Source organism: Melanerpes formicivorus, unplaced genomic scaffold (assembly GCF_026170545.1).
Source record: "Melanerpes formicivorus ecotype bairdi unplaced genomic scaffold, bMelFor1.0.p_v2 SCAF_2, whole genome shotgun sequence".
Lineage (NCBI taxonomy): Eukaryota > Metazoa > Chordata > Aves > Piciformes > Picidae > Melanerpes > Melanerpes formicivorus.
In genome coordinates, this window is record NW_027142354.1 from 16,870,242 (window position 1) to 16,883,820 (window position 13,579).

Sequence of the window (13,579 nt, forward strand, 5' to 3'; positions counted from 1 at the left end):
CTCATCCTGTCAGCACACATGCTGTCAAGACACAAAATTAATTTGTGCCTTTTTTCCATCTTATTTAACGACTTTGGAAGCACCATCCCAGCTACAGCTAGAAGCTTGATTAAATAACTACCTTAGAAGAAGTAATAATAATCTGGACCTAATTCAAATCACTGACATTGTAGCATAGGCTGTTCCTAATGAATAACAGAAATAATAATAGCAGCAGCTCCCCGCCACCTCCCCAAGCAGAGGGTGCAAAGGAACCAACCACTGCTGCATAAATTTCTTACAACAACAAAGTTCCCCTCTGGAAACAGTTTTGTCTGCTCTACTGCCCCAGTTAGCATTCACCCTAAAACAAGGTGCTAAACCAGGTCATGCCTAGAGCAAGTGTCAGAGAAATCATGCTTATGTCTCAAGGCAGGGCTCACCCTTCATTTGTTCATGGACTTCCCTGCCTCTTGCAGAGGACAGCATCCCTGCTCCACAGTAATGACCGTTAATAACTTTTTGCAAGATCAACATTTACTTATGCATTGTTTTAAGGACCCATGAATCCTACAGCACACTTTCAACTCGGATGAAAAAAGGCTTGGCTGCAGCTGCCTTCCCTCCGCACTCCACGGCCACCGAATCTCCCGTGGGACAAAACCCCAGATGTGAACTTTGCAACAGACTGCTATGTCGTTGCCCCTTTAAAAAGCCGAGTTAAAAATACCCAGTTCAAGTAACTTGTCCACATAAACAGACAAAAATCAAAACCAACCTTTCCACTTCTGCACTCTGAATCACTCCTTTTGACAAGTGAACTTCGAACTTCCCATTTGACAGCTCAACCAAAGCATACCCAGGACATGTTCACAAAGACCTGCCCTCCACATAAAAACGTCAACACAGCCTGGCCCCGGAGCACCGAAAGACCTTACTATAAATGAGACCTGGAAAGAAGCCAAGGGTCCTGGGACAATTTCTCACAAAATTCGTGACGAGCCACCCCTTGCGGCCGCCCCCCTCCCAACTCCGTTCCTAGGACCACCGGTTTGTCACCCTCTCTCATCTCAGAGTACCCGGTGGCTATCCGCACCTGCGCCTGCCACTCCTCCCCAAGAAAGCGCGGGGAGAACCCGAAGTAGCGCACGCCCGCTGACCCGAGCCTCTCTTAACAGCAGCCATCCGGTGCCCGCTGGCGTCGAGGCCGGGCGCCCCCGGCGGCACCGGACGCGCTGGCAGCGAGCAGCCCCTGCCGCCGAGGCGAGGCCGGCGGGGCGCCATACAACCGGCTGAGAGCTCAGTGTCGCTCCAGCCCAGCACGCTACTGCCACCCCGAGCCGGGACCTCCGGGGAGCCGGCGGCGACGCAGCCCGTTATTCCGCAGTCCAGGTGGTGCAGGAACGCTGGCAGCGGCGGGGCCGCCCCCGCCTGGCGGCGTGCAGCGAAGGGGCTGCATCAGCCCACACCCCACGGGGGTTTTAAAGGGGCAGTGCACCCGCCGCAGGCCCCTCACCCCGCTCCGCCGGGGGCGGACGATTTCGGCCGAGGTTGCCTAGCAGGAGGGCGGCGGCAGCGGGGCCGGTCCCGCCGGTGCAGCCCGCGCTGCGCACGGCGGGCGGAGGGAGGGAGGGGCGGGAGGGGGCTGGGTGGCTCCTGCTGCTGCTGCTGCCGCCACAGCGCTCGCCGCCTCCCCTCCCCCCCGGCGGGGGCTCCTCGCTGCAGCCTCTGTGCTCCGCTCTCGGTCATGTGACCCTAACGTAACCGGACAGGAAAAGCCGCCGCCGCCGCCGCGCTGACTCCGTTGTTGCTGCTGCCGCTGGGCGCGGAGACGGCGGCGGCCCGCGCAGCACCTGGCGCCTCAGCGGCCTGCGGCCCCCAGGTGAGCACCGGCCGCGCCGCGCTTCGCGGCGGATCCCGGCGCCGCCCGCACGTGCGCCCGGCCCCGCCGCACCGACCACGGCCCAGGCTGAGGCGGTGGCGGCGGGCAGGCAGGCGCGGGGACACGGTGGGGCCTGCTCGGCCCTGCCTCCTCATTGTGTGCGAGAGGCACCCGGCCGCGGGGCCAAGCCGCGCTGCGGCGGGCCGAGGGGGGCGCGAAAGAGGAGGAGGGCCGCGCCTGGCGCCGCTGGGGCTGCCCTGGCCTCCTGACAAACCCCCGCCGGGCCGGGCCGGGCGGCTCCATCCGGGACACAGCCCGGGGGGGGGATGGGCCCGTGCTGAGGGGAGGGCTGCCGGGGGGGGGGGGGGGGGGGGGGGGGGGAAGTGGGCCGCGCCAAGGATGGAGGGGACGGATGAGGGAGAAAGGGGGAGGGGCTGCTGTCGTCCGACGTCGGGATCGGTTCGGCTCGGCCGGTTGGGCCCCCGCGCCCGCCTTCCCTCTCTGCCGCCTGCCCGCAGCGGGGCGGCCCCCCCCTCTGGCGGCATCCGGCGCAGGGAAGGGCGGGGGAGGAGGGCGCCGCGCGGCGCGGGAGGGGGCGGCCCCGCCTGTCTCTCCTCGGCAGGCTGGGCGGCCCTGGCGGCGGCGGTTCCCGTCTCGCGCGCCCTGGCAGCTCCGCTCGCGCTGCGTCTCGCGCCGTCTCCGTCCGTCCGTGCGCGCGTGGCGTGCGCGGGGGAGGGGGAGCCGGGGGAAAGGAGGGCGGAGAGAGAGGAGGTGGGGTGGGGCGCAGCCAGTGAGAGTGGCGCGCGGCCACCCGGCCTTCCGCCCCAGCGGCCAATGGGAGGGCGCCGTCACCCCTGCCACAGAGGCCGAGCGTGACTGCGGGGACGGGCGGCAAGCCACGCCCCCCCCGCCGCGAGCGACGCCCTCCTGTACGCTACGGCGCCGGCAGGCGGCGGGAGCGCCCGAGCGGTGCGCGCCCCTTCCCCCACGCCGCAGCTGCCGGCGCGCACTCGCGCCGTCCCGCGGCGGCGGGAGGGCGGGGCCGCGTGCCTGCACGCTTTCCGCCCCACGGGGGTGGGTGCTGGTAGCCCACTGTCGAGCACCTGCCAGCGCTCTAGACACCGGAGACGGGGAGGAGGGAGGGTCCGCAGGCGGTGGACTACGTTTGCGAGCGGCCGGGGCTGGGCTGGTGCCTTCTACAGCTGAAGCGAAAAGAGCGTCGGGGGCTTGTTGGGAGGTTCGGCGTCTGCGGAGGCCTGAGGGCTATTTCCTGGCAGAACGACCGTCTCCCTTTGCCCGGGCGGCTCCCAGTCTCTGCTCATTGCGCCTGCTACATTGCTCACGGCATTTCCCTCGGCCTACTTCTCTACCGGCTCATTCTCATCCTTGTCATTTGTTCACTGCTTTTCCCATTGAGGTGTCCGAAATAAACTTACGCTTTCAGAAAGGATTCGGTCTCGCGTGGTTTTTCAGATACCCTCAAGCAAACTGGATAATTTCAAAAGTTGTGATAAAGCTGAACCTAGCCAGCCTGTCAACTGTACAAAAGGAGTGTCTCTACAGGGATTTAAGGCATAAGTTGAATCGATCAACACTGAAACAAGGCATTGCTGGTGTTAATATTCTATTAGCTAAGGGTAATGCACATGCACATAGCTAAGATGTACCCTTCTGTGTATGAGAGGCACGAGTGCTTTCCTAACTTGTACACTGTCATGTACATACTTCCTTAAAGTGTGATTCTTTTAGTGCTTCCAAATAATTAAAAGTGTTGAAATTACTTTTTTGTGGATATTTGAAAGATGTGTTTTGCATGTGTATGAACGTTGTATCATTTCGTGAGAATATTAATGCTCATGAATCTTAACAGCTTCAGCTGCCACAGTGATTGCTATTTGGATAAAAGTGAAACTAAGCTAAACAGTCTTGGGATGGTAATAACTAGGAGGTACTTTTCTGCCTTGGAGTTCACTAACTTTGTTAGTGTTTTCTGCCTGAGAAGTTTTGTGAAGTACAGAACAGACTCAGCACTGATAAAATAAGAAATGTAGCACACAGAATAACCTAAATTAATATTTATTTTTTTAAATCATAAATCAGCATATTTCCCTTAACTTTGGAAAGTACCTGCATGGAGCATTTGCAGGGTTAAATAATGATTAACATGGTTACTCTTACTGATGACTGCAAGTATTGCCCCTTTTGAAAAGATGGAAAGAATTTTAGCATATTGTTTGTATAAACATAATTATCTAAACAGTAAGTTAGGAAGGAGAGGATGGGTTTGAAGAGAGTTGAAACCTGATTTTTTTTTTCTCTTACTACTTTTAAGAAATTAATCAACTGTGTCTTACATTGTATTTATTTATTTGCCCTTACACCCCTGACTCAAAGACTTCCAATCTCATGTAAATGCAGAGGAATGCTTGCTTACCCATTTAAATACAAAGGCATTCTTCTTTGTCCTGCAAATAGAAACACTTGTTTCTCCAGTGGCTAAACATATTGGCATAGGTGGAATGCACCTTAGTACTCCTTCCCAAAAAAAGCCACACACTGTGTAGAAGAAAAACTGTACCTTTCCTAAAATTTTGATAATTTCCATAATTTCCTACTCATTCTGGAGGGGGAAAAGACATTTTATAAATCTGCTACTTTTGATCCACTTCTGTTTTCACCTCTTTATTTTCTGTTCATAATGCATCTGAACTGCTCTGTGCATAATACGCCTAGGAATTTTGTTAACTTCTCTTGCTGTTTTACACTGCTACATACAGACCTACTCCCATTCATGCTTTCATTTTTTCTACTTGGAGCTCTATTTGTTATGTTTACATTTCTATGTACTTGTTGATCTTACTAGCCCTATCCATCCAACTATACACAACTGTCGTAATGTTTCCTTGGCTATTTTTTCCCCGAAGTTATCAATTCTGGTTTCCAAGGCTGCCTTCAAATCCTTGATAAGAAGTTTATAGTACTTAGGTAGCTAGTTCTTTGAGGACAGCCTCCAGCAGCTGGTACAAGGACATACAAGGAGGGTGCGGGGTTGCAGAAACCCTGGTTTAGGGGGGGCTCAGATTGGTGCCTTTAGTTTCACTATTAGTTATCCTACCTTGTGGTGACAGCCAGCAGTGAATGGAACTGCACATCTCACCCTTTGTGTCTTTTGAATTACTATGTGAGCATGAGGCATGCTGGTACAGTTGTACCTGATCTCAGTGAATAAATAAATAGTTGCTGGGTGAAAACATTAGTTCCTCCTGTTCTGATAGTTCAGAGAGCTTGCACATACCTAGAATGAATTAATTGTTTCAGCCTGAGAAGACTGGTATTTCCCAGGAGAGAGGATAAGCATCAGAGATACTTAATTACGTAATGTGTGGTTGGGATTCAGCTAGATGGACACGTAACTTTTAGGTAAAAGATACATAGAGACACTGAAAATTCAGGTTAAAAGTATCTAACTTTTCTTTTTTGGGGTTCTGCTTGACTCCCCCACCCACTTATGTGAGGGTGACCGATACCAGAAGAGAGAGATGTTTTTCTTGTTTGAATAGATGTGTGGCAGCCAAAATACTTTGTTCTTCCTGTCACAAACAGTTGTTTTTACTACTTATTAATATTTCTTCCTCTTCAGCTGTTTACATTTCTGTATCCAAGTCTCAGACTCCCCATGCCTTTTCCAAACTCTTCAGTCCTGGATCTCCCTTTGCGGCTTAAGCCTTGGCAAATAACTTGCACCTTTATGAATTGCATCGCCCATCATGAAACAGAGATACTTACCTACATGTGAAAAAAAAAACATTTATACAGTAGTTTGGGATTAAGAGGTGTTGCTAATGGCATACGCATACAAGAGGAAAATATCTATTACAAGACAGCTGCTATTGCATCTACTGATAAGTTTTACATGAAAATAATTTGCTTTTCAGAGTGTAAAAAGATGGATTTGGCCAACCACGGACTTATTCTGCTGCAGCAACTAAATGCTCAGAGAGAGTTCGGTTTCCTGTGTGACTGCACAGTTGCCATTGGTGATGTCTACTTCAAGGCACACAAATCAGTCCTTGCTTCTTTCTCCAACTACTTCAAGATGTTGTTTGTTCATCAAACCAGGTAACTATAAAAAAAAGCGTTCACTGTTTAAACATTGTTCGGTTAGGTAAGCTAAGGAGGTCTAGGAATATTTTGAAGCCTGAAAAAGCTTCTTGCTGTGACATGAGGAATATGGAATCCAGTCTTATCTGCAAACTAGAATCTTACTTTAAAACATACTCAAGTTGAACAGTGATTCATTAACACTAATGTTATTGTTTAATACAAGTTCATTATCCTTAAAAAAACATAGAATTCTGAGAGTTGAGTATTTAAAGGATTCTGTTTTCACTCTTGCAGTTTCCTTACCCCACTCACTATTCTTTACTCTGTCTTGGCACTATTCTTGACATTTCCCTAACATTGTATATAACTCATTAAGTATTTCCTGAGAGTTTTTGATAAATTTGCTTATAAAAGAAGTTAATTTGTTAATTCATTTTTTACAGTTTCCCAAAGTCAGTTAAGTAACTAATCACTACGTGGTGCTGGAAAACTGTTTTAATGATTTTTTTTTTTTTTTGTCTTTTCTTTTTTACAATTACTAGGAGTATCTCAAAGTTTATGTTAAATTCTTCATTCTTAGCCACATAATTCTTAGACAGAAGTGGGCATCAAAGATGGAATTGCACTGCTGAGGACTGGCAGATGTGCCAGTCTTGATGCTCCATAAAAAGCATTCCTGGAAGACAGGATTGCGAAATTTACTTTTGATTTATATATCTGAATTCAAAAGCAGTCAAGAAGGGTGCACCTCAAGAAATAGCAAAATTTCCTCTTCAGCTTGGTAGCTCACTGTGGTTAGAGCATTCAGAATACAGCATGCAGAGATCCATTTTTGGATCTCTGTCTTTTACTTAATGTTTAATACAAGAGCTACAAATAACTGTGAAAAGCTATTAGAATCCAGATCCTCTCCTGTTAGCTAATTGGCCTAATAAAGTCGTCCTTGATTTTCTTTTCTATTCTGTGAACCTTCCTTTCTTTTTGCATAGAGATCCAGTTTCAATCAAAGGAGTGGTGGGTCTTTCAGTCCAGAGTATCCTAAAGGTTGATGCATAGGGCATGCCTCAGCTGGAGGATGGTGATGTTTTCAGTCTTGTTAGGCTGATGAGGACATCGCATCCAGAAGGGCTGTTATGCTGACCAGTTGTACCACTGGTGCTACTGCTTCTTCCTCCCTAGTCAAGGAAAGAAGCTATTGTTCTGCCTTATGAGGAGCCTGGCCTCCACAGGGTAGATGTATTCAGGCTACACCTGTTGCATGAGATCCTCAGGGGATTCATACCCTGTTCTGCGTGGTTTCTGCATCGTAACGCAGTTGTGATAAGGTGATACCACACTTATGCAGAACTACAGCTGTAAAAACTAGTAAGACGTAGAAGCCAAATAGGCAAACACCAGGTGACTTTTAGGTGTCTTCAGGGCTAAGTACTGAGAAAAGTTTGATGGACTGTGAATTTAGAGTTCACTGCTAGTAGTTTTTAATTTAACTATGGACATGTTTGAATCCAACCAAGAGCAAGTTGTCTTTGCAATTTACAAATACATTCATATGTGACAACAAATCTATAATGTAACAGTAATTTAGAAAGGTGTAGGTTGCAATGGGAACAGCTTTGTCTTTCAAACTGGTTACGTACCTGAAGAAAAAGTTGTGATCTTTCAAGTGGCCAGTAAGATCAGCTCTTTTACATTAAGGTGTTTATATATATTACAGATTCTGTCTTTGGAATTTAAGTAGATGCTTTGGGGTTTTAGGAGTGCCTGAATAACCTATATCTGGTTTAAAAAAAAAAATCCTTGTCTCTTATTGATCATTGCATTTCACCTTTCAGTGAATGTGTCCGTTTGAAAGCAACTGACATACAACCAGATATCTTCAGTTATCTTTTACATTTGATGTACACCGGGAAGATGGCACCGCAACTCATTGACCCAGTTCGACTAGAACAAGGAATAAAGTTTCTGCATGCGTATCCACTAATTCAAGAGGCCAGCCTTGCAAGTCAGGGAACTTTTTCTCACCCGGATCAAGTTTTTCCATTAGCATCCTCATTATATGGCATTCAGATTGCAGATCACCAGATAAGACATCCCACTAAGGTTACATCAACGACTGACAAACTCGGGCGAGAACCAAGGCCACAGACATCACGAATGAACCACGAGCAGGTTTCTGAAGGCTCACAGCTCTCACAGCTAGGTACAACTCTGCCACAAGTGAACAGGACAAATATGTCCACTTCTGACCCATTGCCATCTTCTTTATCTCCAGAGTTGGTATCTGCTGCTGGTAATAACTCACCTGCAGGAGAAGAGGCCAACATGGAAGCATCTTCTTCAGATGAACAGCCTGCCTCACTCACAATAGCACATGTCAAGCCAAGCATTATGAAAAGGAATGGAAGCTTCCCAAAATACTATGCCTGCCACCTCTGCGGCCGTCGGTTCAATTTGCGAAGTAGTTTGCGTGAGCACCTGCAGATCCACACGGGAGTTCCCTTCACATCTAGCCAACAGGGAGAAAGTAATATTTCTTTGTCCCTCTGCAACAACACAGCTGATAAAGATGCTGTGGAAGTACCTGAAGCAGGGATGATTAGTGACAGCGAACTGCAGCAGATCTCAGACTCCCCAATAATTGATGGGCAGCAGCAGTCAGAGACACCACCACCCTCTGATATTGCAGACATAGACAACTTGGAGCAGGCAGATCAAGAGAGGGAAGTAAAACGACGGAAATACGAATGTTCCATCTGTGGTCGCAAATTTATTCAGAAAAGCCACTGGAGGGAGCACATGTACATACACACTGGCAAGCCCTTCAAGTGCAGCACTTGTGACAAAAGCTTTTGTAGGGCTAACCAGGCTGCCAGACATGTGTGCCTAAACCAGAGCATGGACACGTACACGATGGTGGACAAACAGACTCTGGAACTCTGTACTTTTGAGGAAGGCAGTCAAATGGACAACATGCTAGTACAGACCAACAAGCCCTACAAATGTAACTTGTGTGACAAAACATTTTCAACTCCTAATGAAGTAGTCAAACATTCGTGCCAAAATCAAAACTCTGTCTTTACACTAGAAGAAGATCGCTCCATTCTGCTAGGTGGTGGGGACACAGAAGCCACAGAGACTGATAATGCAGTGCTAGCCTCCATCAAAAAGGAGCAGGAAGCAGTGTTGTTAGACTGAATGTGAAACTTATATCAATTTTTTAAAGTTTCTTTACATATTTTTTATTGAATCAGTTTCTCCCTCCCTCCACCTCTTGCCTCACCCTTGCCATCTCTTCGACCAGTCTCCTTCACGCCCTTTGTCTTCAGCAACCAGAACTGTACTGGCACGTTAGAAAATTGGACTTTGCCTCTCCCACCAAAACAAACAAAAAAGCTTTTGCATCAAACCTCAACATAATTGATTTTAATACAAAGGAACATGGGATAAAGTAATCCAGCTAACTATGTTGATAGTATTAGTTAATCCAAATTTAATAGACTTTAAACAAATTTTAGATTGCTTAAAAGTGTACTTAGGTACAATGCTGAGTGTATCAGTTTGGTAAGCAAAGTATATATATGTTAGTCTCCCTGGTAAATGGCATTTTGAGAAGATGTGGCAAATTACAAACACCATGCTTTTTATAAGTCCACATACAGGTTGATTAAAATTATCATTTAAAACCCTCAGAACTTTTCACAATAAATGCAAAATCTCTGTTCATTGAGTTAAAAAGAGCTGAGGGTGTTTGGGTTTTTAGCTTTACGTTTTCCTTCAAGTATGCCTTTGGGTGTCTGTTTCAGATAGCATTGAGTTAAGCAAAGTAGTTACTTAGTCAAATTTTGACTTAAGTAGCTGGTAATGATAATGTGATGGTAATCTTTACATGTATATATATATATATATATATAAAAATATATGTATAAAGTTTTTTATATATGTATGTATATATATATATAAAGTGTGTGTATATTTGGTACAGATAAAGAAATGCACACATCTTTTTTTTTTTTTTTAAGTAACTAGCCATCTACTCTCAGATTCAGTCCAGAAAGTTGTAGCTGTTTGACAGAAGTAGTTGTTGCACAGGTTATTTTAATCAAATTAAAAACATCCTGAGATGCATGCATTTTTATTGGCCTGTTGAAGAGAAGGAGCTCATAGGCAAGTATTGTCACCCAAGCTGCAAAGGAAATGAGAAGTCACATACTGGTGAGCACTTTACCACCAACAGTGCAGCACATGCGTGTGTGGTTAGCTATAGGTTTGAGTAATTCTGGATGAAAGGAGAGAGTAAAGCTCTCTCAGTTAAGCAATGTCCTTGATTTCATTTGGTGTAATGGTGTGAGTAAAGAGGAGGAAAATGCATGGAGAAGTTCTAACAGGGGATCATGGTTGTTTTAGAGTGAATCTGGAGTACTAGCCAGCAAATTCTGCTCTGTAAGAGTCCTGTTATTTTCAAAGCCAAGACAAAGTCTGCAAAAGATGGAGGGATAAATTCTGTAGTTTTAGTTGCTGCTAATAGTAGCACCACCTCTTTGTGTTAAAAATCAAGTTGTTGATTCTTATTTAATATAGATGCCCAGGTTTTTTGCTGGTAGCCCAAAAACCTAAACTGACAACAGTGAAGCCCACCAAGCAATAACCGGGCCAGCAGAAGGTGTAAGCAGACAGAATATATGCCCCGTCATAAATGGAGACAGTGTGTGTTTTGGGGGGAGGGGCGGGAGAGGGCAAGTCACAAACCACAACTCCTCTCTGTGTATACGTTTAAAATGAGTATCATCTTTTTGTGTATAGTTAAGTTCTCAGATTTGTAAGTTTTTATACATCATTTCATTGAATAAAAACTGAATTAAATGGAATGTGATTTATTGAGTTGAAGGTAAAAGGTTATTGGCTTTCAGTCTTTCTGAAAGCTCTTACTGAATTGTTTTTAAAGCCAAACAATGTATTCTATCTATCAGACTAAAACCTCTGTCATACAGATGAACAAATGGCTCAGTAAAGCATAAAGCAGTGGATTCAGCATTAAAAGTCACTACATAATCATTCTTTCACAGTTTATTTTAAGGGGATGATTATTGTAAAGTGCATTGTAAGTGGTGTTGGTCTCTTGTCTTAGATTATTAGATTTTAAATCAATTTATTTTACTTCAAAGTATAAGAGTTTTTTGAGGTAAAAAAAATCTACATGTTACAGAATTGTGTTGTCCATTTTAAAACAATTTCTTTAACTGTGTTGTTTATTTCCTATCACTTAGCCAACGTACTCTCAGAGTAGGAAAACAAGAAGGGCTTCTATAGGTAGGCCAAGTGGAAAAGAAAAGGTAATACATAATCCCCCAATGAGCAAGAACAGTGAGCTAGTAACAACAGATGAGATGACTGAGGTTCTCAACGTTTTTGCCTTGGTCTTTGTTGGCAATCTCTCTCCTCACACCTCCCAAGTTGACCTAAGTCCCTCCCACAGTAAGCGAAGACAACGTTTGTGACCACCTGAGGAACCTGAGCATACACAAATCTATGGGACCTGATGAGATGCATCCCAGAGTCCTGAGAGAAATGGTTGATGTAGTTGCCAAGCCACTCTGCATATTTGGAAAATCCTGGCAGTCATGTGAAAGAAGGTGGTGGCTGAAAGAAGGGACACAAGGAGGGCCCCAGGAACTACTGACCTGTCAGCCCTCACCTCTGTGCCTGGGAAGATCATGGAACACACCCTCCTAGAAGCTCTAATAAGGCACATGGAGTACAAGGAGGTGATTTGAGACAGCCAGGGTGCCTTCACTAGGGGCAAATCCTGCCTGACCAACCTAGTGTCTTTCTACTATGGAGTAGCCCACATCAGAAGGGCAATGGATGTGATCTGGACTTCTGCAAGGCCTTTGACACAGTCCTCCACAACGTTCTACTCTCTTAAGTTGGAAAGATACAGATTTGATGGGTGGACTGTTCGGTGGGTAAGGAATTACCTGAATGATTGCATTCAGAGGGTAGTGGTCAACAGCTTGAAGTCCAGATTGAGCTTTGTGATGAGTGACATCCCTCAGGAGTCTATACTGGGACCAGTGCTGTTTAATATCTTCATCAATGATACACACAGTGGCATCCAGTGCACCCTCAGTAGGGGTGGGTGTCAAGTGGAGGGGGCCAAGCTCTTTTTGGCAGTGCACAGTAATAAATGGGTTCAAACTTGTATGTAACTTTCACCTCAACATGAGGAGAAACTTATTTACAGTGAGTGTGACGAGCACTGGAACAGGCTGTCCAGGGACATTGTGGAGTCTCCTCTGGAGACTTTCAAAACCCACCTGGATGCATTCCTGTGTGAACTACCCTAAGTGATCCTGCTTCAGCAGGGGAGTTGGACCTAATGATCTCTTGAGGTCCCTTCCAACCTCTAGTACACTGTGATTAGTTAAAGTCTGGTAAGACAACAAGTTCTATGGTGCCCAGTGGCAGGTATCGCAGTCCCCTGCAGTGTTCCTTCCCATCTAACAGCAGGATTACCTTTTTTAAGTACTTTGCATTTTTGAAGAGTAATGCAGTTCTTTAGTTATCTTCATCCCAAGCAATTGAAGACCAAATTCTTAACCAAGTTAGATTGTTGGTTGTTTTTTTAATTGTCTTCCTGCACTTTTTCATCTTAAAAAGTAAACACACCTAAAAGAGAATCCATTTTAGAGTCCTGTCATTGTCTTATCTCTCCATACATCTATATTTCCATGTCCTTTGCTGCCTTCTTCCATTGCAGCAGACATTTCGTTTCTCGGTGAACCTTCATGAACACTACTCTTCAACTCTGTTTTGGCTCTGATGCTCTCTGCACTTCATTGAGGCTGGAGGCCTCTCTTTCTTTCTTCTCTTCATTTTCCAAGGACTAAACAAAACAGGTTTCTGAACTAAAACAGCTTCTCCTTGGCTAATGCCTTCTGCTTGGGATGACACTGTCAGTTCAGCTTTCTCTGCCTTTTCATCAAATTTACTTCTTTCCCTTCAAGAGTTTTGAAGCTGTTCACTCGAAATGTCAATTGCCTCTTCAGAGAGTATTTCTGTTTTGTCATCTATTTCACACTTCTCCACTGATTCCCATTTTTCTTATCCCACAGGCAGGGCTTCTGAGGATCAATTCTCCTTTCACATTGCCTGTGACAAGGTCAGGTACCACTGACCCTGGTTCTTGTGGGTTTTCTGTCTCCTCATTTTCTCCTTCCTTTTTTTCTTCCTTTCTACCAAGATCACCTGAGACTTCCACTACTTTCCTTTCTTGACTATCTTCAGTTTTTTTTCTCCTCTGTTGTTGCCACATATTTTTTGTCCCTGCTGATCATGCTTGACTAGCTCCTCACATCCTCTTCTCTTGCTTCCCCTTATCATGTGCTTCAGTAGTTACTGCTGTCACATTCCCCACTTCATCTTGCTTCTCAGACTCAGTTTTCTCCTCCTTTTCACTGGTGTCAGTTTTTAGTATTGCTCCCTCTTTTTGTTGCTTCTCTTCTTTTGTAGGAGCTGTAGTCGTCAATAAAACAGTTCCCCCAACCCAAGCACACAGCAGCCGGCACACCAGAAAACACTAATTCCCCAAACCCAGAAATTGGAAACAGCAACTGG

The 13,579-nt window shown here is 46.0% G+C and overlaps 1 protein-coding gene across 2 annotated transcripts; it reads left to right on the plus strand.

Moving 5' to 3' along the window:
* The first annotated feature begins 1,665 nt into the window (after window positions 1–1,665).
* ZBTB2 (zinc finger and BTB domain containing 2) lies at window positions 1,666–9,232 on the plus strand. 2 transcript variants are annotated; one of them, XM_068151845.1, is made up of 3 exons: window positions 1,666–1,861; window positions 5,797–5,980; window positions 7,798–9,232. In XM_068151845.1, exons 2-3 carry the CDS (start codon window positions 5,808–5,810, stop codon window positions 9,158–9,160), a joined length of 1,536 nt encoding a protein of 511 aa, XP_068007946.1. In that variant the 5' UTR covers window positions 1,666–1,861; window positions 5,797–5,807; the 3' UTR covers window positions 9,161–9,232. The 2 variants fall into 2 exon arrangements, with proteins under 2 accessions (XP_068007946.1, XP_068007937.1); XM_068151836.1 differs by lacking the exon at window positions 1,666–1,861 and having other exon boundaries at window positions 5,137–5,980.
* The last annotated feature ends 4,347 nt before the right edge of the window (window positions 9,233–13,579 follow it).

Bases quoted from the DNA above. Each gene is read 5' to 3' on its own strand.
- ZBTB2 (XM_068151836.1), top strand. From the start codon at position 5,775: ATGAAAATAATTTGCTTTTCAGAGTGTAAAAAGATGGATTTGGCCAAC. The intron at 5,981-7,797 runs GTAACTATAAAA...TTCACCTTTCAG, and splicing joins TTGTTTGTTCATCAAACCAG to TGAATGTGTCCGTTTGAAAG.